General features: G+C 42.4%; 1 protein-coding gene across 2 annotated transcripts in view; it reads right to left on the bottom strand.

Moving 5' to 3' along the window:
* The window catches only part of TNFRSF21 (TNF receptor superfamily member 21), a 146,962-nt gene that overhangs the window by 34,229 nt on the left and 90,749 nt on the right, over window positions 1-21,984 (bottom strand). Inside the window, exon 5 of one of the 2 annotated variants that reach the window (XM_029596053.1) lies at window positions 17,985-18,337. The exons of the other annotated variant lie outside the window; for it this stretch is intronic. Coding sequence (XP_029451913.1) covers window positions 18,266-18,337 — 72 coding nt within the window. The 3' untranslated portion in view covers window positions 17,985-18,265. Of the gene's footprint in view, window positions 1-17,984; window positions 18,338-21,984 lie in introns of those variants that run through there. 2 annotated transcript variants of the gene reach the window in all.

Genomic DNA, 21,984 nt, shown 5'->3' with positions numbered 1-21,984 from the left:
AATATTGAATCGCGTGCCCAGGAGAGGTGGCTGGGCACACATTAAGAAACCAGGCGCTCAACAAGATCTTTACAGTAATCGGCCTGTAAGTCTGCTCATATAGACGAAGGGCTAAGTATGCCGAGAAAGTAACTCATTGTAAAATCTACTTTATGCACAATCCCATAGATTGTCACTTTAAAAGTCTCACCTAAATTATTTTTAAAAAAGGGGTTTGAAACAGAGGCAAACCTCCCACCCCCTATACCAGAACTACCTCCCCTTAATGGGACTACTCAGAAGAAAATTATTTTATCATTTGTCTAAAGTTCTGTGATTTTTACGTCATGTACAATTTTTTTTAGTTTTACCCAAATATGCACTAAAGTCTGTTTTTAAATTGTCTTCAAGTCTATTCACAACTGGCTCGAAATGAAACAATCAGGTATCAAACCCCTTTCAAACTCATTTTGGGGGGTGGGGGGGAGAATGTGAATGAGGAGCGCGAGAGATTTTCTGAAATCCACGATAGGGTTAGGGAGGGAGAGTTACTTATGCCAAGACCTTTTCATTTAAAGTATCCACCTCACTGTTTACCGCTGTGACTCATTGCACCGACATCTGTTTGGTGTCCAGTTGCTTCCCACCAGCACGGTTACAAGGTCCACCGAGCTATAAACAACTCGCTCACACAAAATGCAAGGGCTCAGTGCAGTGTGTAAGGACACAGCTGCAAACCTGGCCTTGCCTTCACCGTTTCCATTAAACGAAAAGAATAAGGCACACAATCTTAAATAACTCATGAGCTAGGAATCTCGGATGCGGCACAAATCCTTGGCAAAAATATTTCAACAGAAATCAGCTGCAAAGACCTTAAGTATCACAACAAATGAAAGTATATAAATCATGGAGACCGGATGTGCTCAGAAATTAGATAAGCATAGAAATGCTGCTTTCTGTGGACTGTACATGTGGGAACCAAAACTCCTAGACCTTAGATAACCAAACAATACAGGCAGCCATGACCTCCTGTGTCTCATTCCCTCCCCATCCTGTACTTCACCTGGCATGAAGGCACCTTTTTTCACTTGGTTGAAGTGTACCATTTTGAGAGTGGTTGTTTATAAGCATATTATTTGATGAGTAAAATGTATTTATTATTTTACCAGAGGACCTCCTGTTTTGTGAAATAGATGGTTTATCATCCCTATCTGGTAGGTTGACGGTTCAGTCTGAAAATTGTTTTGCTTAGTTACTAAAATAAAATAGAAAATAGAAAATAAGACGTCAGTCTTGAAAGTTAAGGTCACAGCTGTATTTATAACAAATGTTTCACATACTTGGTCAGCTAGGCAAGCCACGGTTTAAGTCCTGCCATGCTGGAATGTAGGCCAGCTCCCTTAGCCATCAGGCTCCTATCATGTTTCCAAGCTAGGTTGCCCTCTACTGGTGTAGCTAAACCCAACACATGTCCCGCAATCATCTGAGACCCCCTGCAGTACAACAATGTCTCATTGGAGCAGGGGCTGTCAAAGATGTCCACCTCACCAATTGCTGCCTATCAGCTTTATATAACCCAATATAACAGGGCCATATTTAAGCAGATACAGGATTTCTCAGACTCCCTGCGCCTCAGCAATTCCAAGACCAACTACAAACCCTTGTAAGCAAAGGTTTTGAAGCAGGAAAGCATGAGATCAGAACATTTTATGACAATTTTAATACTTCTACTAGAATATCTGCAGCTGCTATTTCAGCGAGACGGTGGGCCTGGCTCAAGTCTTCTGACCTTTGCCCAGAAGCGCAAGATTGGTTGTCCAACCTGCCCTGTGTAGGAGATAATCTGTTCGGCGAACAGATTCAACGGACGATGGCTGAATTAAAAGATCATCATGAGACCCTAAAACAGCTCTCTTCTATGCCTGACTTCTCTTCAAAGCAGCCCTTTAGAAAGGACTCTAAGAAGTCATTCTACCATCCACGAAAGTCCTACCCACCACAGCCAGAACCCATGTTACGAGACCTTATCAGAAACCTCAGTCTCGCCAAACACGAAAACAGAAATCACAAGCAGCTCCCTGCTTCCGGTTTTTGACTTCCACTTGGAGAGCAGCAGCCAGATTCCTCTGTCGCACATACCAGTGGGAGGTCAGCTGTGCCACTTTCACAACATGTGGCATTCAGTCACAACCAACCAATAGGTACTGGCAATCACTGCTCAGGGTTACCATCTGAACTTTCTCACCCTGCCACCGGACTCCCCACCTCTGCCGACGTGGAGAACGTCAGACCACTCCATTCCTCTGGATCAAGAGGTCTCCCTCCTACTCCAGTCAAGAGCAATAGAACCCGTTCCATACTCTCAGCAAGGCCTAGGGTTCTATTCCCGGTACTTCCTAATCCCCAAAAAATCAGGAGGCATCCGTCCTATTCTAGATCTACAGGCCCTCAAAAAGTACCTCCAGCGAGATGGTCACCTTGGGCTCGCTTCTACCTCTTCTACAAAGAGCAGTCTGACTCTGCTATCTGGACCTCCAGGACGCATACACCCACATTGCGATAAGTCCAGCTCATCGCAAATACCTGAGATTCCTAGTAGGCCTCAAGCACTATCAATACCGAGTGCTTCCATTCGGCCTAGCGTCTGCTCCACGAGTCTTTACAAAATGCCTCATAGTTGTCACAGCATTCCTCAGGACACAAGGTATTCACGTCTACCCCTATCTGGACGACTGGTTAATCAAGGCTCCCATTCAGCAAGCTGCTCTGTTGTCCCTCAATCTAACCTTACACACTCTAATTTCGTTAGGGTTTCTCGTCAATTACGACAAATCCTACTTAGTCCCATCTCAAACCTTATCGTTCATTGGGGCAGACTTGGACACCTTACAGGCAAAGGCTTTTCTGCCTCGACAACGAGCACTGGCCATCGTGTCTCTTGCTCACCAACTGCAGTCTCAGCACAATGTGACTGAACGCCAATTCCTCGTCCTCCTGGGACATATGGCGTCCTCAGTCCATGTCACACCAATGGCCCACTTAGCCACGAGGCTCATGCACTGGACTCTGAGGTCTCAATGGACACAAGCTATTCAGCCTCTGTCGACCATTGTCCACATTACCGACTCACTCTGTCTGTCCCTCGCCTGGTGGAAACATCAGAACAATCTCCTCCAGGGATTGCCCTTCCAGGTTCCAAATCCTCAAATCATTCTCACCACCAATGCTCCCAACCTCGGGTGGGGAGCCTATGTAGCCGATCTGCAAACACAAGGCTCTTGGTCTCCAGAGGAAGCCAAACACCAGATAAATTTCCTGGAACTTCGAGCAATAAGATATGCTCTCAGGAATTTTCAGGATCGCCTGTCCAATCAGGTAATCCTAATTCAGATGGACAACCAGGTGGCCATGTGGTACATCAACAAACAGAGAGGCACAGGCTCCTTCCTTCTGTGTCAGGAAGTTGCGCAGATTTGGGCGGAAGCCCTCTCCCATTCGATGTACCTCAGGGCCACCTACTACTGGGAGTGGACAATGTGCTAGCAGATCAGCTGAGTCGCATCTTTCAACCGCATGAGTGATCTCTCAACCCCTCAGTAGCTAACTCCATCTTCCAACAATGGGGATATCCTCAGATAGACCTCTTTGCATCCCCTCAGAACCACAAAGTGGACAACTACTGCTCCCTCATTCGCAGCGAACACTCTCAGCCAAGAGAGACATTCTCCCTCTCATAGGCAACCGATTTGCTTTATGCATTCCCTCCACTTCCTCTTCTCTCGAAGACTTTCGTGAAGCTGCGTCAGGACAAGGGAACCATGATCCTGATAGCACCTCACTGGCCTCGCCAGGTGTGGTTTCCAATACTTCAGGATCTCTCCATCCGCAGGCACATTCCCTTGGGAAAGGACCCGCTTCTGATCACTCAAAACAACGGGTGCCTACGCCATCCCAATCTTCAAGCCTTGTCCCAGACGGCATGGATGTTGAAAGGTTAATCCTTCAGCCACTTAACCTTTCCGATCTAGTTTCCCACGTCTTGATTGCTTCACGGAAGCCTTCCACGAGAAAATCTTACTCTTATAAATGGAAAAGGTTCACATCATGGTGCTCTTCTCTCAGTCCCTTGATCCCTTTTCCTGTCCAATCCTGAAGTTTTTGGACTATCTCTGGCATCTGTCAGAGTCAAGTCTAAAGACATCTTCCATTAGAATGCATGTCAGTGCGGTGGCTGCCTTCCATAAAGGTGTCGGGGATGTCCCTATATCTGTTCAGCCCCTTGTAACACGCTTTTTGAAGGGCTTGCTCCATATCAAGCCCCCATTACGTCCTCCGGCCCCTTCTTGGGACCTTAACCTGGTTCTCGGTCGGCTCATGAAACCACCATTCGAGCCTCTTCACTCCTGTGACCTAAAATATCTCATGTGGAAAGTGATTTTTCTTTTGGCTATCACTTCTGCTTGCAGGGTTAGTGAGTTACAGGCCCTAGTTACCTATCCGCCTTACACTAAACTCCTGCAGGACAGGGCGGTATTCCGCACTCACCCTAAATTTTTACCTAAGGTAGTTTCGGATTTTCATCTCAATCAATCCATCATCCAAATCCAGACTAAACTGCTACTATTAATCCTTGACACCATCGCCAAAACACTGGCGGACATCATTAACTGTTCTTTATACCAGGGAATCTATCCAGATGATCTCAAACTGGCATCCATCAAACCTCTTCTAAAGAAACCAAACTTGGATCCTTTAGATCCCAACAGCTTCCGTCCGATATCCAACCTACCATTTATAGCCAAGGTCATGGAAAAATTAGTTAATACTCAACTATCAGACTACATTGAAGACCACAACATCTTATTCCCCACTCAATATGGATTCCTAAAAGCATTAAGTACAGAATCCCTACTCATTTCCCTGACAGACTACCTCATCATGGGCCTTGATAAAGGTCATGCCTTCTTACTGATTCTCCTCGACCGCTCGTCAGCATTTGACACTGTCAACCATTCCATCCTCAACCAGCTGGCGAACATCAGCATAACAGGAACTGCATTGGCCTGGTTCAAAACATTCCTTGGGAACAGAGGCTTCAAGGTTAAAATCCACAATAAAGAATCCCTTCGTTATCCTTCTTCCATAGGAGTTCCCCAGGGTTCTTCAATATTTACCTTCTACCACTATGCTAGTTGCTAACCAAATGGAACCTCAAACACTTCTTATATGCAGACGATGTCCAGATCGTGATCCCCATTAAAGAATCCATCACAAAAACACTTGAACTTTGGGAAAATTACCTTCAAGAAATCAACGGCCTCCTCACCAGCCTAAACTTAATACTAAATTCTTCAAAAAGCGAACTCCTTCTCATATCACCGGAAAACAGTAACAATATGAAGAATCCACCAGCCAACCTTCACATCACCAAAGCAAGAGACTTAGGAGTTATGATTGACAATCGTCTAAACCTAAAATCATTTATTAACCAAACAACGAAAGACTGTTTTCATAAACTACATGTCCTGAAAAGAATAAGACCACTCTTTCACTTTCATGATTATAGAACGGTTCTGCAAGCAATAATCTTCTCTAAGATAGATTACTGCAACTCTATCTTATTAGGTCTCCCCTTGTCTCACACCAAACCTCTCCAGATGGTCCAAAACACGGCAGCCAGAATATTAAACACAAGGAGAAAAGACCACATTTCTCCCATTCTCAAAGACCTACACTGGCTACCAATTCACTACAGAATCATTCATAAGGCAATCACCATTATATACAAAGCCATACATCAACATGCTCCACTCCACCTACAAATACCATTCAGAAAACATTCCTTCATCAGATAAGCCTACAGAGATTCACTTCATGTTCCACACACCAAAACCTCTCAACATATAACATTCAGAGACCGGGCCCTCTCTACCGCTGGACCATCGCTATGGAACTCCATTCCACCGGATCTTCGACAGGAACAGTGTCTTCTAACGTTCAGAAAGAGGCTTAAGATGTGGTTGTTTAAGCAAGCCTTTCCAGACCCCACCTGACCATTAATTCAGCAACTACAGTCAGACACTCTCTGAACACTGCAAACAATTGTTCACTTGGATGCAGCTCCATCACTGCTCTCTACATTAAAGGTGGGGGTGGAAGGGAAATAGAACCAAGAGCTAAGAGAAACAGATAAGTATGAGAGAAAATATGTGTGAAGCTTGCTGGGCAGACTAGATGGGCCATTTGGTCTTCTTCTGCCGTCATTTCTATGTTTCTATGTTTCTATTCTGTTAAATTCCTCTTGCCTTTCCTTCTCCTCCCAGTTTTGAACACCCCTGTTTTATTGTAACTTCAGAGTTTCCTTTCACTTGTTACTATTTGAGTTTATTTGCATTTTCACCCCCTGTTAAATGTAAGCCAGCATGATGGGATCCTTATCTCGAATGTCGGTATAGAAAACCACTAAATAAATAAATAAAAATCAATCATACTACCTACCTTTTTTCCCAGGCCCCATTCCAATCCAAGGGAACAGGCTCTGCATACCCTTGACTGTAAACGGGCTCTAGCTTTTTATCTAGACCGTACAGTTGCCCACAGGAAGAGTACTCAATTGTTAGTCTCTTTCCACCCTAACAAATTACGGCAACCTGTGGGTAAGCAGATTCTCTCCTCCTGGTTGGCGGACTGCATATCCTTTTGCTATCAGCAAGCGGGCATTCCTTTTCAAGATCGTGTTAAAGCACGCTTTGTGAGGGCCATGGCGACTTCAGTAGCACACCTGCGATTGGTACCACTTCCTGACATTTGCAGGGCTGCCACCTGGAGTTCTCTCGATACCTTTGCAGCCCACTATTGCTTGGACAAAGCCGGAAGACAAGATTCCATCTTCGGCCAGTCTGTCCTGCGTAACCTGTTTCCAACATGACGTACCAACACCCTTCTGCCTGCCCGGTAGGGTTCAGGATGCCCTCTACCAAATTCCACCCCAGTTGTTGTGCACATTTGGTGCATGTTCGGACATTCTCAGCTCGGTACTCACCCATATGTGAGGACTACCATCCTGCTTGTCCTGTGAGAAAGCAAATGTTGCTTACCTGCAACCGGTGTTCTCACAGGACAGCAGGATGGTAGTCCTCACGAAACTCGCCCACCGCCCTGCGGTGTTGGGTTTGTAATGTTTTATTACTTTATTTTTCGGCACTGCCTGTAGCTTTCAAATAAGACTGAAGGGGGACCCCTGCTGGCTGCAGGGTTAGTGCCATGCTGGTCATGCCCAGTAGGGGCCAGTCAAAGTTCTGGAAACTTTGACAGAAGTTTTCCGTGATTGGGCTCCATCCTGATGATGTCACCCATATGTGAGGACTAACATCCTGCTGTCCTGTGAGAACACCTGTTACAGGTAAGCAGCATTTGCTTATTCTGAGCTTGAAAACTGTACAATTTTAAAGAATAAATATAAGAATTTAGATGAAACAAGCTCCTCCATTGCTGATTGCAGAATTTGCAAGCTGCAACAGGAGTATACTACACAAAGTAGTTGAATTGAGTTTAGAGGTTTCATTAAAGATTTTATCTATATACACAATATTTCACAACTAAAGCCACACGCCTTTCCTCGACCAAAGTCCGAGCATTTTCAATAGCAGGCCCATCTATCTGGAATAACATCCCCTCAAACCTCAGATTAGAACCCTGCTTTTTAACGTTCAGAAAAAAACTCAAGACGTGGCTCTTTCACCAAGCCTTCGCTGATCCTCCAGACAATCACTAGTCACCATTATTCTCGCCTGGACGAATGGTTTACTATCCTCTCGAAAGATGGACTCTGGCACTTCCAGGTTAAAGCACCTTAAGCTTTAACCCATATCCTTTATTATTATGTTACAATACTTCCTGCCTTTATCTTTTTCCAGCTTTTTAAGCTTCCAAGTTTCTACTCCTTGTTAAATGTAACTTTGCCTTATTTACCTCTATTGTTAATCACTTTATTTATTGCTTCAGTTATCCTTGTTCTATGTAAACCGATCTGATATGGTTATTACTATGAAGGTCGGTATAAAAAAGTGTTAAATAAATAAATTTAAAAATATTTGAAAAAGAATGTGAAATGGGAGGGTTTTTTTTCCCCCACATCAGTGATTGGATATTGAGATTTTTTTTTTAGGTCTATGACAGCTAAAGCTCAGCTCTCCACACTGTAAACTGTCCAAGATGATAAAAAAATTTAACTTTTAACTTTTTTTTTTTTAGTCCATTGATCTCTTCTGGTGAAAAAATAAAATACAGTTGTTTGAGAATCTCACTTTGGCTTACTGTTTGAATTATCCAGGGCCAGGAAGGATAAGGATAGCAGCTCACTAGGGCACAGGTCTCCAGGTATATAGTAAGGCCCAGGGCCTTTAAAATAAATTCACTGCTCCTCCACCCACACAAAGTGACCTTATCACAAATTAAGGAATTAAGTTAGTATAGTAACCAGGCAGTATATTAGAGCTTAGAAATATTCCACATTATTTTCTCATATTAGAATTCTGCAGTTTTATAGCCTTTGCTAGAATATGAAAAATAAACTAATTGAATGTTTAATACATGACAGGGTATGATACTTGAGGGTTGTCTTAAATAAAAAAAATAAATAAATAAAACTATAGTATGAAAATATTTTGCATAATTCCACAGAACTTAAATTAAATTATGTCCTTTTATTTTGATTCTGGTTTATAGTTTACCCCTAACCAGATGCAAGTGCCTAAAGTTTTGGAAAGCTTCTCCCCATTTATGAACCTGAACCCAGAAAGGAGTTGCTGAGCTCCTCCTTATCAGAATGCCCATGCAGACATCAAAATGATACACGGACAGCATAACTAGAACATACATGCCTGAAGCATGCATTGTGCTATCACACGGCACGATGCTGGCCCTCATTTTTCTAAATCCTGCCCAAATTCCTCTTTGATCCCACTTCTTCCAAAAATTTGCATTCGAGCTAATGCGCTATTATCGCATGTGTTATGGCGTTAACACATGCATTAACGCATTATCGGGTACGTTAACACCATAACGCATTTTGATGAATGACCCTTTAAGATGGTAACTTTACAACATGCACACTTGCGCCCACATATGCTGGAATTTTAAATAGACTGTGCAAGCGCGTGCGTATAACAAACTATGGAGTCAGATATTCTTACCTACACGCGGATGTTTTGTGTGCGCAACCTGGTGCGCACAAATCTATGCCTGATTTTATAACATGTGCACGCAGCCACGCGCATGTTATAAAATCCAGGGTCAGCGTGCGCAAGATGGTGCACACTTGTGCAACTTGCACATGCCGAGCCCTAGGGGAGCCCCGATGGCTATCCCCGTTCCCTCCGAGGCTGCTCCGAAATCAGAGCAGCCTCGGAGGGAACTTTCCTTCAACCCCCCTCCACTTTCTCCTCCCTTCCCCTATCTAACCCGCCCCCCAGCCCTACATAAATTCCCCCTCCCTACCTTTATTTATTTTTTTTGCTTGCGTGCCAGCGCGCGATCACCGGGCCCAGCGGCAGTAGAAAGGCCTCTGGCCACGCCCGGCTCATTTTTTCAAGCCCCGGGACTTGCTCGCGTCGCCGGGTCTATGCAAAATAAGCTCAGCGCACGCAGGAGCAGGTTTTCGGGGTTACGCGCGTAACCCTTTTAAAATCTGCCCCTATGCTTACTAGCGGATTCTAAAAGCCTTACGCACACAAATCAAAAAGTTCAAAAAAGGGATGGGGTCTGAGCGTGGCATGGGCAGACTATGAAGTCCATGTGCCAGGGTCCCTGCCATGGATAACATTGTAAGTAACAAAATAAAACCTAGGCTAATCAGCAGGGTTTTAAGGGCCAGGGCTAATAAGGAGGCAAGTCATCTAGGGGGGTTTAGGAAGTCCTCTCTTTTACTGGAGGCAAACTGGAGAACAAGGTAATTGCAACAGCACATGTATGTACTAAAATCCCTCTCACGTGAGTTATATTGGCGTGTGGAAACGCTGCCTCAGTCGTGCACGCATGTACATACCCATGTTATAAAATCGCTGCACATGTGCATGGGTCTTCAAATTCACCTCTTAGCATCTGTACATGTGCTCATAATTTTAAGTGGTTGCACAAGGAAATGTTATTTGTGCAGCTTTCCTTAGGACTTGTCACCTTACATGTGAGCACATTTTAAAAAATGTGCGTGAAGGAAATAACCAGTTTGACCACTTAGTCCACCAGTTTGCCTATCTCTAGGTCATCAAGACCCCTCTGATTCTTCAGCCTGCGCTCCCCCTCCAGTCTCTTCATACCCCTCACCCACTTGGTTTTTGGTTATAACGAGTCTTCTTCAAACTTACCCCTGAGAAACAATAAAAGTAAATATGTGCAGGTAACTGCTCTACACAGGATGCATTTGCCGGATTTAAAAATCTGGATGTGTGTGTAAATGTTGGTCCCACCATAGAACGACACCTGACCAATCCCAAATCTTCCCCTTTTTTCCATGTATTCCGTTGCTCATGCATGCACATATACACATGTTCTGGTTTTAAAATAACAGCTACTCATGCTCAGCCCATTACGCGTGTATATGGGTCTAATTATGTAACAAACTCTTTTAAAACAAAACAAAAAAATAAAAAGACACCCCTTAATGGTTTTCACAACTGAACTGAAACCTCTGTTCCACATGGTCTCAAAACTTCCTGGTTCTATGTTCACATTTTTATATACACTGCAGCCTATGGCCATCTGTTGCTGCATAAGGCGCCCTGGTTAAGGACACTAAATAAAATCCCGGAACCAGCTCAGTTTAATATTTTCATATAAGATGTTACAATGGGGCTAGCAGGGAAGAGATGTCTTGTAGCAGTTAATACCAATTAGAGTAAGTGGGAAAATTGCACGATCTAAAAAAGCTTAAGAAATAGTTGATAAGAGTTGAAAAATATGCAAAGTTACATGTTTGGGATACAGCAACCTAGGAGCAGTATTTATTTATTTAAATTATTTTCTATACCAATGTTCATGGTACAAGTATATGTGTGTGTGTGGGGGGGGGGGGGGGTACTGATAGGCAGCCAGGAGAATGATCTAAGTGAACTCAAGGTGGCTAAATAGTATATAAGACCATGACAAGAACCAGAGAAATATTAGAGCATACAAGGAGGGGGGAAAAAATGGTGGTAAGACCACTTCTGGAGGTTTATGGCATGGAGGAGCCACCTAGTGGTTACAGCAGTGGACTGCGAACCAGGGTAAGCTAGGCCTGAAATCCCCCTGCTACTCCTTGTGACCTTGGGGGGGGGGGAAGTCACTTCACCCTCCATTGCCTCAGGTACAAACTTAGATTGTGAACCCTCTCGAGACAGGGAAATACCTACAAGTACCTGAAAAAGCAGAATATAAGTCAAATAAATTCTAGAAGGCACACCTCTGGAAAGATACAGTAGTGAGGCAATCTAGCAGAGGTTCATCAAAATGGTGGTCTGCATCGCAAGCTTTATGATTATAGCAGACCTGACGCGTCACCTAGATAGGATTATAGACAGTGCTGGGAGGAGCCAGCTGTCGTGGTACATGTGGGCACCAACGACATAGGAAAATGTGGGAGGGAGGTTCTGGAAGCCAAATTTAGTATTTTAGGTAAAAAGCTGAAATCCAGAACCTCCAGGGTAGCATACTCTGAAATGCTCCCTGTTCCATGTGCAGGTCTCCAGAGGCAGGCAGAGCTTCAGAGTCTCAATGCATGGATAAGACGATGGGTGCAGGGAAGAGGGATTCAGTTTTGAAAGGAAGTGGACTGCCTTTTGGGGGTAAGGGAGAGAGAGTTTTCCAAAAGGACAGGCTCCACCTTAATCAGAATGGATCTAGGTTGCAGGCATTAACTTTCAAAAAGAAGATAGAGCAGCTTTTAAACTAGAACAAGGGAAAAAGCAGACAGTCATTCAGCAGTGCATGGTTCGGAGGAATGTATCTTTGAAGGATACTAATGAAACAGGAGAGTTAGGGCATCCCAACAGAGAAGTTCCATTAAAAGCAAACATAATCCATGTGCCTATAAGTAAAGAATCACCTGAGTTAAAGAATTCCAAATTATCCATATCAAATGAAAAAAAGATTTTTAATACAAACAAAAACTGCACTTTGAAATTCTGTATGCCAATGCCAGAAGTCTAAGACGTAAACTGGGAGAGTTAGAATATAGTAGTGAATGATGAAAGACATAATTGGCATCTCAGAGACCTGGTGGAAGGAGGATAAAAAAAATAGGACAGTGTTATGTTAGGGTACAAATTATACCACAATGATAGGGAGGATCAATTTGGTGGAGGTGGAGCACTTTATGTCTGGAAGAGTATAGAGTCCAACAGGATAAAGATCTACAAGAGACTAAATGCTCAGTAGAATCTATATGGGTAGAAATCCCATGTGTATTGAGTAAGAGTATAGTGATAGGAGTATACTATCATCCACCTGGCCAAAATGATCAGATGATAAAATCCTAAGAGATCAAAGAAGATAGCCAATTTGGCAGTGCAGTAATAATGGTAGATTTCAATTACCCCAATATTGACTGGCTAAATGTAACATCAGGACATGCTAGAGACAAAATTCCTGGATTGAATAAACGATTGCTTCATGGAGCAATTAGATGAGGAATCTATGAAAGAGGGAGCTATTTTAGATTTAATTCTTAGTGGAATGCAGGATTTGGTGATAGGTAACTGTGGTGGGGCCACTTGGCAATAGTGATCGTAACATGATCAAATCTGAACTAATGACTGAAAGAGGGACCAGATGGTGTACACCCCAGAGTTCTGAAGGAACTAAAAAATGAAATTTCAGACTTATTAGTAAAAATTTGTAACCTATCATTAAAATCATCCATTGTACCTGAAGACTGGAGGATAGCAAATGTAACCCCAATATTTGAAAAGGGCTCCAGGGGCGATCCGGGAAACTACAGACTGGTTAGCCTGACTTCAGTGCCAGGAAAAATAGTGGAAAGTGTTCTAAACATCAAAATCACAGAACATATAGAAAGACATGGTTTAATGGAACAAAGTCAGCATGGCTTTACCCAGGGCAAGTCTTGCCTCACAAATCTGCTTCACTTTTTTTGAAGGAGTTAATAAACACGTTGATAAAGGTGAAACGGTAGATGTAGTATACTTGGATTTTCAGAAGGCGTTTGACAAAGTTCCTCATGAGAGGCTTCTAGGAAAAGTAAAAAGTCATGGGATAGGTGGTGATGTCCTTTCGTGGATTGCAAACTGGCTAAAAGACAGGAAACAGAATAGGATTAAATGGACAATTTTCTCAGTGGAAGGGAGTGGACAATGGAGTGCCTCAGGGATCTGTATTGGGACCCTTACTTTTCAATATATTTATAAATGATCTGGAAAGAAATACGATGAGTGAGAATCAAATTTGCAGATGACACAAAATTGTTCAGAGTAGTTAAATCACAAGCAGATTGTGATAAATTGCAGGAAGACCTTGTGAGACTGGAAAATTGGGCATCCAAATGGCAGATGAAATTTAATGTGGATAAGTGCAAGGTGATGCATTTAGGGAAAAATAACCCATGTTATAATTACACAATGTTGGGCTCCATATTAGATGCTACAACCCAAGAAATATCTAGGCGTCAAAGTGGATAACACATTGAAATAGTCAGCTCAGTGTGCTGTGGCAGGCAAAAAAAACAAACAATGCTAGGAATTATTAGGAAGTGAATAAAATGGAAAATGTCATACCTCTTCTGCTCCATGGCGAGACTGCACCTTGAGTACTGGGTACCATTCTGGTCACATCTCAAAAAAGATATAGTTGCGATGGAGAAGGTACAGAGAAGGGTGACCAAAATGATAAAGGGGATGGAACAGCTCCCCTATGAGGAAAGGCTGAAGAGGTTAGGGCTGTTCAGCTTGGAGAAGAGACTGCTGAGGGGGGATATGATAGAGATCTTTTAAATCATGAGAGGTCTAGAATGAGTAATGTGAATCGGGTATTTACACTTTCGGATAATAGAAGGACTAGGGGGCACTCCATGAAGTTAACAAGTAACACATTTAAAACTAATTGGAGAAAATTATTTCACTCAATGCACAATTAAGCTCTGGAATTTGTTGCCAGAGGGTGTGGTTAGTGCAGTTAGTGTTGCTGGGTTTAAAAAAGATTTGGATAAGTTCATGGAGGAGAAGTCCATTAACTGCTATTAATCAAGTTGTCTTCGAAAATAGCCACTGCTATTATTGGCATCAGTAGCATGTGATCTACTTAGTGTTTGGGTACTTGCCAGGTACTGGCCTGGATTGGCCACTGTTGGAAACAGGATGCTGGGCTTGATTGACCCTTTGTCTGACCCAGTATGGCAATTTCTTATGTTCTTATGTTGTGACAATGCCTTAAATATGCATAACCTAGAGGAAAGGAAACAGGAGGATATACTAGAGATATTTATATATCTCAAAAGGCAAAAAAAAATTATGCAGATGAGGTAGTATATTTCTGAAGAAAGAAAATTCTAGAAGAAGGGGTCAGGATATGAGGCTGCAAGGAGACTGATGTAGGAAAAATGCAAGACAGCATATCCCCACAGGAAAGATGGTGAAAGCAAGTCAAGACTCCTAGAAGAAATAAGAGGCAAAAACATTATTAGCACACAGAAACCAAGGAAGAGGAAGCAAAGTCAGCTTTAGCACGGGGATTAGATAGGCCTTGAAATGCTTGTCTGCCAATCTAGTTTATACTTTTGTATCTTACAGCTATTGTGGACCTATACACGTAGGACACAGTAGCAGACTATAATCTTTTAGGCTGCTATTTGCAGCTCTGAATTTTACTCAGTTACAAATTAAAGCATACTATATAAGCAATGAGGATAATAGCTGATGAAAATTTTTAAAAAAAAAGTTATACCAGGATGAAATGGGCATGAAACACAAACCATAGCCTGCCTCTCAAAGAGATTGCAAAGATATGTAAAAAAAATAAATTACTTGCATCAAGGGATTCGGTTGGAAGCAGAGCATGCAAGCCAGCATGCTTGTCTTGTGGAGGCAGTTTTTAAGAGGGATTCTCTGCAGTAAAAGCCCTTTGAAAATTGTATTCTCTCTCCCCCCTTTCCCCCATTATTAGGGGGAAAAAAAGCAGTGCTGGAGGCATGGCCAGGGCAGTCCTGGCAAAGTATGCATAAAATACCCACAGGCATGAACAGCGTCCTTTGAATATTCATTTTATCAGTGTGAGCTTCTATGATACCTGAAAGCAGGAGGAATCACTCAATGTGGTTTACTTGGATTTCAGCAAAGCTTTTGATAGGGGCCCGCACAGGAGGCTTATGAATAAAATGAGAAGCTTGGGAGTAAGTGCAAGGTGGTGGCGTGGATTACAAACTGGTGGATGGATAGAAGGCAGCATGTGATGGTAAATGGAACCTACTCTGAAGAGAGAATGGTGTTAAGCGGAGTGCCGCAAGCATTGGTGTTGGGACCAGTTCTATTCAATATCTTTGTGAGCAACATTGTGGAAGGGATATAAAGTAAAGTTTGTCTATTTGCAGTTGATAATAAAATCTGTCAGAGTGGACACGTTGGAAGGAGTAGAGAGAATGAGATGTGATTTAAGGAAGCTTGAACTGTGGTGGAAGACATGGCAACTCGTATTCAATGCCAAGAAGTACAGATTCATGCATCTGAGATGTGGTAATCCATAAGAGATGTCTGTGATAGGGGGGTGAAGGGCACAAGAGAGGGACATTGGGGTGATAGTGTCTAGTGATCTGAAGATGGTGAAGCAATGTGACAAGGCAATAGCTAAAGTCAGAAGAATATTGGGCTGCATAGAGAGGAATAAACCTGTAAGAAAAAGATGATAATGCCCTCATACATGTCCTTGGTGAGGCCTCACCTGGAGTATTGTGTTCAGTTCTGGAAACCGTATCTCAAAAAGGACAGAGACAGGATGGAGGCTGTCCAGAGAAGGTGACAAAAACGGTGGAGGTCTCCATCAAATGACTTATGAGAAGAGGTTGAAGGACCTAAATATGTATACCCTGGAGGAGAGGAGGTGCAGGGGAGATATGATACAGACCTTCAGATACCTGAAAAGTCTTTATGCACAATCAAACCTTCTCCATTGGAAAGAAATTAGAACTAGGAGTCATGAAATTAAACTCCAGGGAGGAAGACTCAAAACCAACATCAGGAAACATTTCTTGGTTTGTGGATGCCTGGAATGCCCTTCCAGAAGAGGTGAAGACAAAAACAGTGAACGATTTCAAAGAGGCATGGGATAAACACTGTGGATCCCTAGGGACTAAAAGGATGGAAATGAAGAGGGTAGTGCATGCTGTGTGGCGGTTGCTACCCTTGGCCGGTGGGTCTTCATACTGTTGGTGCAGCTCCAATATTGCCCTTTGCTTTAATGGTAGGGGGGGAAAAAAACAGCCAGGGAGGGAATTAGACTCAGACAGCAGCCAATGAGGTTACTGGATTTTGAGGTCTGGGAAAACAAGTAGGAGTGGGGGCAACTTGCTGATGCGGCTGTTGATGCCCTTGACCAATAAGCCTGATACTTTTGACACTACTATGAGCTTGCTGGGCAGACTGGATGAATGGTTTTGGTCCTTTTCTGCTGTCATTTCTATGTTTCTATATAAAGAGGCTGGGAATAGCTTCACAACGAGTCATTATTAATAAAAAAAAAAAAAAAAAAAAAAAAGGATTGCTTTACACTTTCTGCCAAAGGCATCTCTACTTTCCCTGGTACCAGTCATCAAGGACAGGGCTTGGAGCTTCGACAGGCACTTAATGGCATCTTCTTCCTTCCATACGACTCATCTGGTGACAAACACACATTCCCTTAAGTCAGGTGTCCACTGTGACTGTGTGTCTGGATATTCAATTACAAAAGTGAGCCTGAAATACTAGTGGACAATTTCCTACAGCTTACCTACCCCCTTCTTAGCTGCAAATGAATACAACATTAACTCTATAAAGAACCATTTTGTGTTACATACTTTTCTTTCAAAAACTAATTTCTCTGTGTTCCAGTTCCTGCATCTAAGAGAGACAATGTGTGCAAGAGCACTCTTACCGGGACAGGGAGTAACAGTGCAGCTTGCTGCAGTGGCTGGGGGAAAAGAAGAGTAATTGCACATGTGGATAAGTAAGAGTAGCTCATCCTTTATTCCTTCATCAAAGATAAGTTTTGATGCTTGGCAGTTTCCCCCTGCTCCTTTGGGCTTCCAGCTCAGGTGGAACCAGAGCTGAGATCTGAGACCCTGAACTACCAGAGGCTTTTTCTTCCATTTTACATCCCCCTCCCCAACTCACTTAGCTCCATCATTGCACCAGTCCTCGGCTGGTGGTGGTGGTCATACCATACCCCGCATGAGCTCGCAGCAATGAGATGCACAGAGGCACTGGAACAGTTGTCTGGGGTAGAGCCCAAGAGTGAGGCTGAAAGAATGAAGAAAGGTTGCTTTTCATGTACTTATCATGCATTATAATAAAGCATCTAAGCAACATTTTCTTCTCCTACCAGTCTGGGTGGCTAAGGCTCCTCACCCAGAGCTTGTCAGAACTGATGGACCTGGACTGCAGCCAACTAAGAGTGGAGTTGTCACCATGCCCACAAGCTGCTTCTCCAAACAAGGAAATGAAGAATTTAAAAAACACAAGATCATATAATATAATTCCTTTCTATTTTGGAAAAAGTATAAACAAAAACAAAACATGTGTTTAGACCCAAGTTGACTCAACAAAAACACATTCTTGGAAACATTTAGGTTACCATATGGTAAATTAACTAGTGAAACACAAGCTGCGTTATTCTTGTTCAGTAAGCGTTTATAGCTATCACAACACAAGTGGGAAGGTTTCATAACCATCCTCCCCAAGTGGGAAGAGCTATATCCGATTACCTTTAGATACAGCAAGTGTACAGCACCCCTGTGACCTCACCATACAAAAGGCCACAGAAGGTGGGAGAAGGAACATCATTAAATAGGCATTTTAAGATCAGCACATATTACGATTCAATGAACTCCAGAACTGGAGAAGAAAGTTAATCAGACATTTTCTATCCATTTGCACATGTGCCTCTAATCTTCTCTGCAGAGATGCACGCCCACCATCTCCTGGAGACTGAGAATACTGGCATGCTAGGGTCACTGAAGGGTTATATATACTGTGACGTCAGCTTGCTCCGTCTCAGTCTCCATCTGCTAGCAGGGTAGCATAAGCCCACTGGCCCAGAGTCCATCTGTCTAGACGCTCGGAAAGTAATTATATTCTGGCCCGTGGTTTAAGATCTTCTCAAGAAGTCTTGCGCTCTGTTCCTGGCGTGACCAAAGCACAGTTAGTTAATATCCATAGGCCTTCCTTCAAAACTGCCGCATTTATGAAGCAGTCTTCCTAAGGAGATTTATGACTAGAATGATTATCTGACATTTCATCTAGAGATCAAGACATGACTCTGGAAGCAAGCCTTTGACTGCTGATCTTATTTGGTTATACATGTTTACTTTTCTGCAGTGATTGTCTCTTTCTGCGTAGCGATTATGTACATTTATTTCATATATTATTGGATGAATAGATTGGTTTAATATTGGGCTATCCTGGGGGAAAAGGTACTATTGTTTGGATTTTACATGACTATTTATTAAACTTTGTATTATATCATGTATGCAGATTGCATTATTTTATGTTGTAAATCGCTCTGAATAGAGATTCAAAAGTGTAAAAATAATCTGTGTAAAAAATAAATATCAAACCTAGCAATATTAGCGTGCAGACATTCACTATTCAGCATGAAACACTTATAAACAGTGGCATAATTATTATGCAAGTGCAGCTGCAAGAACAAACAGTTAACAAACCTATGCAGCTATGAGTGAAAGAACCAATCCATGGTTTCACGCGATTCCCTCAGCGTTTCAGATTTTTCCGGTTTCACAACATAAACCAAGGCCTAACGAGCAAATTATACACAAGCCTCTTCTTCCTTGAACCAACCGTTTCCTCCTGCTCCTTTGAACGTCCAGCAAAGTGGGAACCAGGGCTGGAAACTAAGGAAATGAGCCTTCATTTGCAGCCATCCAGTGAAAGGTTTCTCACCTCCCAACTCACCTCGCCTAGTCACTGCAGCGGCAGGTCCTCCGCCAAATCCAGCCACGAGGTGTTGCCAATGTGCAAGGATTTATTTCCCTCCTCCCCGGGTGGGGGGGCAGGCACCGTGGCATTTTTAAGTCACTATTTCACTAGCTGTTCTTGACACATCTCCCCTCCTGCTGATCCTTTTCCCCCTATCATACTACTCCCTGTGAATCACTGTATCCATTTCCTCCAATCCATGTTTGTTAGGGTCGTTTACCTCCTTATTTTGCCTCACCTGGATGCCCCGCCCCCCCACCCTGACTCCCTTGTCTGGATGAGCTCTTGCCCATCTGCAAGGTCGCATCACCCCCATCGCTCGTTGCTGCAAGTGAAGGGGGACCGTCAAAGACTCCTACAGCCTGCACCTCAGAGAAATCTCATTTGAAAAGGTAATCGCTTTAACACAATACACTCTGCTCCAATGTCAAATCTGTATCCTTTCCAGCCTTTCAAAATTCAGGAAGCATACAATAGTGCCTTCTCAGCATCTTCACCGGTCCAGGACATTCAGTTCAGAGGAACACTAAGTTGTTGAATTAGTTTAAGTCAAATATTTCATCAAACAATTTAATCCCCTCTAACCTCTCAAAAACAAAAAAAAGACTAAGAAACACAAGAGCTACTGTTCATAGCTAACCAGAATAATACATAAAATATTTCCAAGGGGGAAAAATGAATATGCATAAGCCCTGCAATGCCTTACATTTAAAAGTCAGCAATTCAAAATCTTGACTTGATATAATAGAACACTGTATGTGCCACCATGCGTGTGACCCAAGGAGTCAGCCACATTCTGCAAGGCTAGCATCACCCCACTAACTAGGGCACTACAAATATCTGCCTCCAACACAATGCTTACAGTCCCAGCAAGGATGAAAACAAGCTTCACATGTACTACTACTTATAATTTCTAAAGCACCACTTCATATGCAGCGCTGTAAAAATACATATAAAACCTGCTTCATAGAGCTTACTATCCAGTCAAGAAAGGCACACATGGCAAATAAGCCTATGGAAGAGGAAAACTAGCTTGGATTTCTCTTTGTAACTTCTGATCCAGCTTTATCAGAGCTCACATTTCTTTAATGGGAAAAGATTTAAAATATAGCAACGCCCTATATTTCATGAGGTTTTTTTTTTTTCTTCGTTCATGTTTTTTATATTTCATGACCTATACTAACAAAAATGCAGGAACAAGGTGGTCCATATTCAGTTGCCATCCAAATAGCAAAGTTAGCTGGATAAAACTATTGAATATAGCCGGCTATCTTAACGTTAGCTGGATAACTTTATCCAGCTAACTTTAAGACAGCTCTTTGGTGTGACCAGATAAGTTATCTGGCTAACTCAATACCAGAGTTATCCGGATATCTTATCCAGCTAACCTAACTTCTCTCCAAAATTCCCCTAAGTTATCCTTCTAAATTTTAGCTTGATAATAAGATATCCGACTATAATGTAGCCAGATAAGTGCCCAAATATTCATTTAACTGGATAATTTAGTTATCTAGCTACATGTCTCTGGATATGGACCTCTACATGTCTGAAAAGTAAAAATACATATATAGTGAAATATAGGCAGGAAATGGTTTGTTATGAAATTGGCCACCCAATGTACAGATAATCTTATGCGCATATAGCCTGTAAGTTAGCCTGCCGTCAGCAGAGGCCTTCCTGGAGGCAGCGTTGTGGAAAGATTGGCACTTATATGCAGACAGTTGCAATTTCCATAGCATGTGCATAAATTATCTCGAAACGTTTCCTGCGCACACATTAGCAAGTGTAAATGTGCAAGGGCAGTTTTGTTGAGGTAATTTTAAAAGGAGAAAACTTTGTGCAAACCTTCCTTTTGAAAACTGATGTAACTTGCACCCGTGTCCAATTCAAAATTTATGCAGGTTGTTACAAAATTATCCTCACCCTGTTTTAAACAATGAAAGAAAAAACCCTCGAACAATGGTGTCCATTTCCAGAGAAGCAAAAGCATGAAGAAAATGAAAGAATGACACCAAAACATGTTACTTAAATCATGAAAGATGAACTCAAGAGTAATGATTTGGTATGAGAGAATAGAGTACCAAAACAGACAAGCAGTTACATGGAAGTATTTGTTAGGTTCGAACTTTGCACATCCCTATCTGTTCGGATTTCGTATTTCCCGCGGTTCGGGCCTTTGAAATTCGGGTCTCCTCAAATTTTGTTTTAGTGCGCGCTAACTCCCAGTTAGTGTGCTAACATTTTTTCATTAGTGCGCACTAAACCTGAAAACGAATTTTTCCCGAAATTTCGGGGAAAGTTCCTTCGCCTTTCAAGCTCCCCAAACCAGGAAGAATTAGGCAATTGTGTTGAAATTGCCTAATTTGTCCTGGACAAATGCACAGCCCTAGTATTTGTAGGCTGAATTCCTTAATATCGTTTTCATATCCCCACCCCCTGCCCAATATCCTTGCTCTCATTTTCATAAACTCACTCTGCATGTGCATCACCACAGGAACTCTGAAGCTTTGATGAAATAAAATGTCCTTCCCCTGGTTGGCGATTGCTTATCACACTGGTTTTGGATAAGTCATTTAAAACCAGTGTGCACTCTTTTAGTTGCCAATTACACTTGTATACATCAAGTTAGTTCAAGATTCAACCATTCTAATCCTGGTTATATGTGGTTAAAGAAAAATGTTAAATATTTATTTTAAATTAAGTGACATCATTCATAAAGAAAGCAAGTCATTAAGCTGCCATTGCCATAGGATGGCATGTTTTTCTTAAACTGGCCAGCAACAATTAAACAGAGGAAGGTTTGAAGAGTTTAAAGTGTCCATCACATTTTTCA

The sequence above is a fragment of the Rhinatrema bivittatum genome, chromosome 3, assembly GCF_901001135.1.
Source record: "Rhinatrema bivittatum chromosome 3, aRhiBiv1.1, whole genome shotgun sequence".
Taxonomy (NCBI): Eukaryota; Metazoa; Chordata; class Amphibia; order Gymnophiona; family Rhinatrematidae; genus Rhinatrema; species Rhinatrema bivittatum.
Note: the sequence above shows the minus strand (reverse complement) of the source record. Positions and strands in the feature narration are given on the sequence as shown.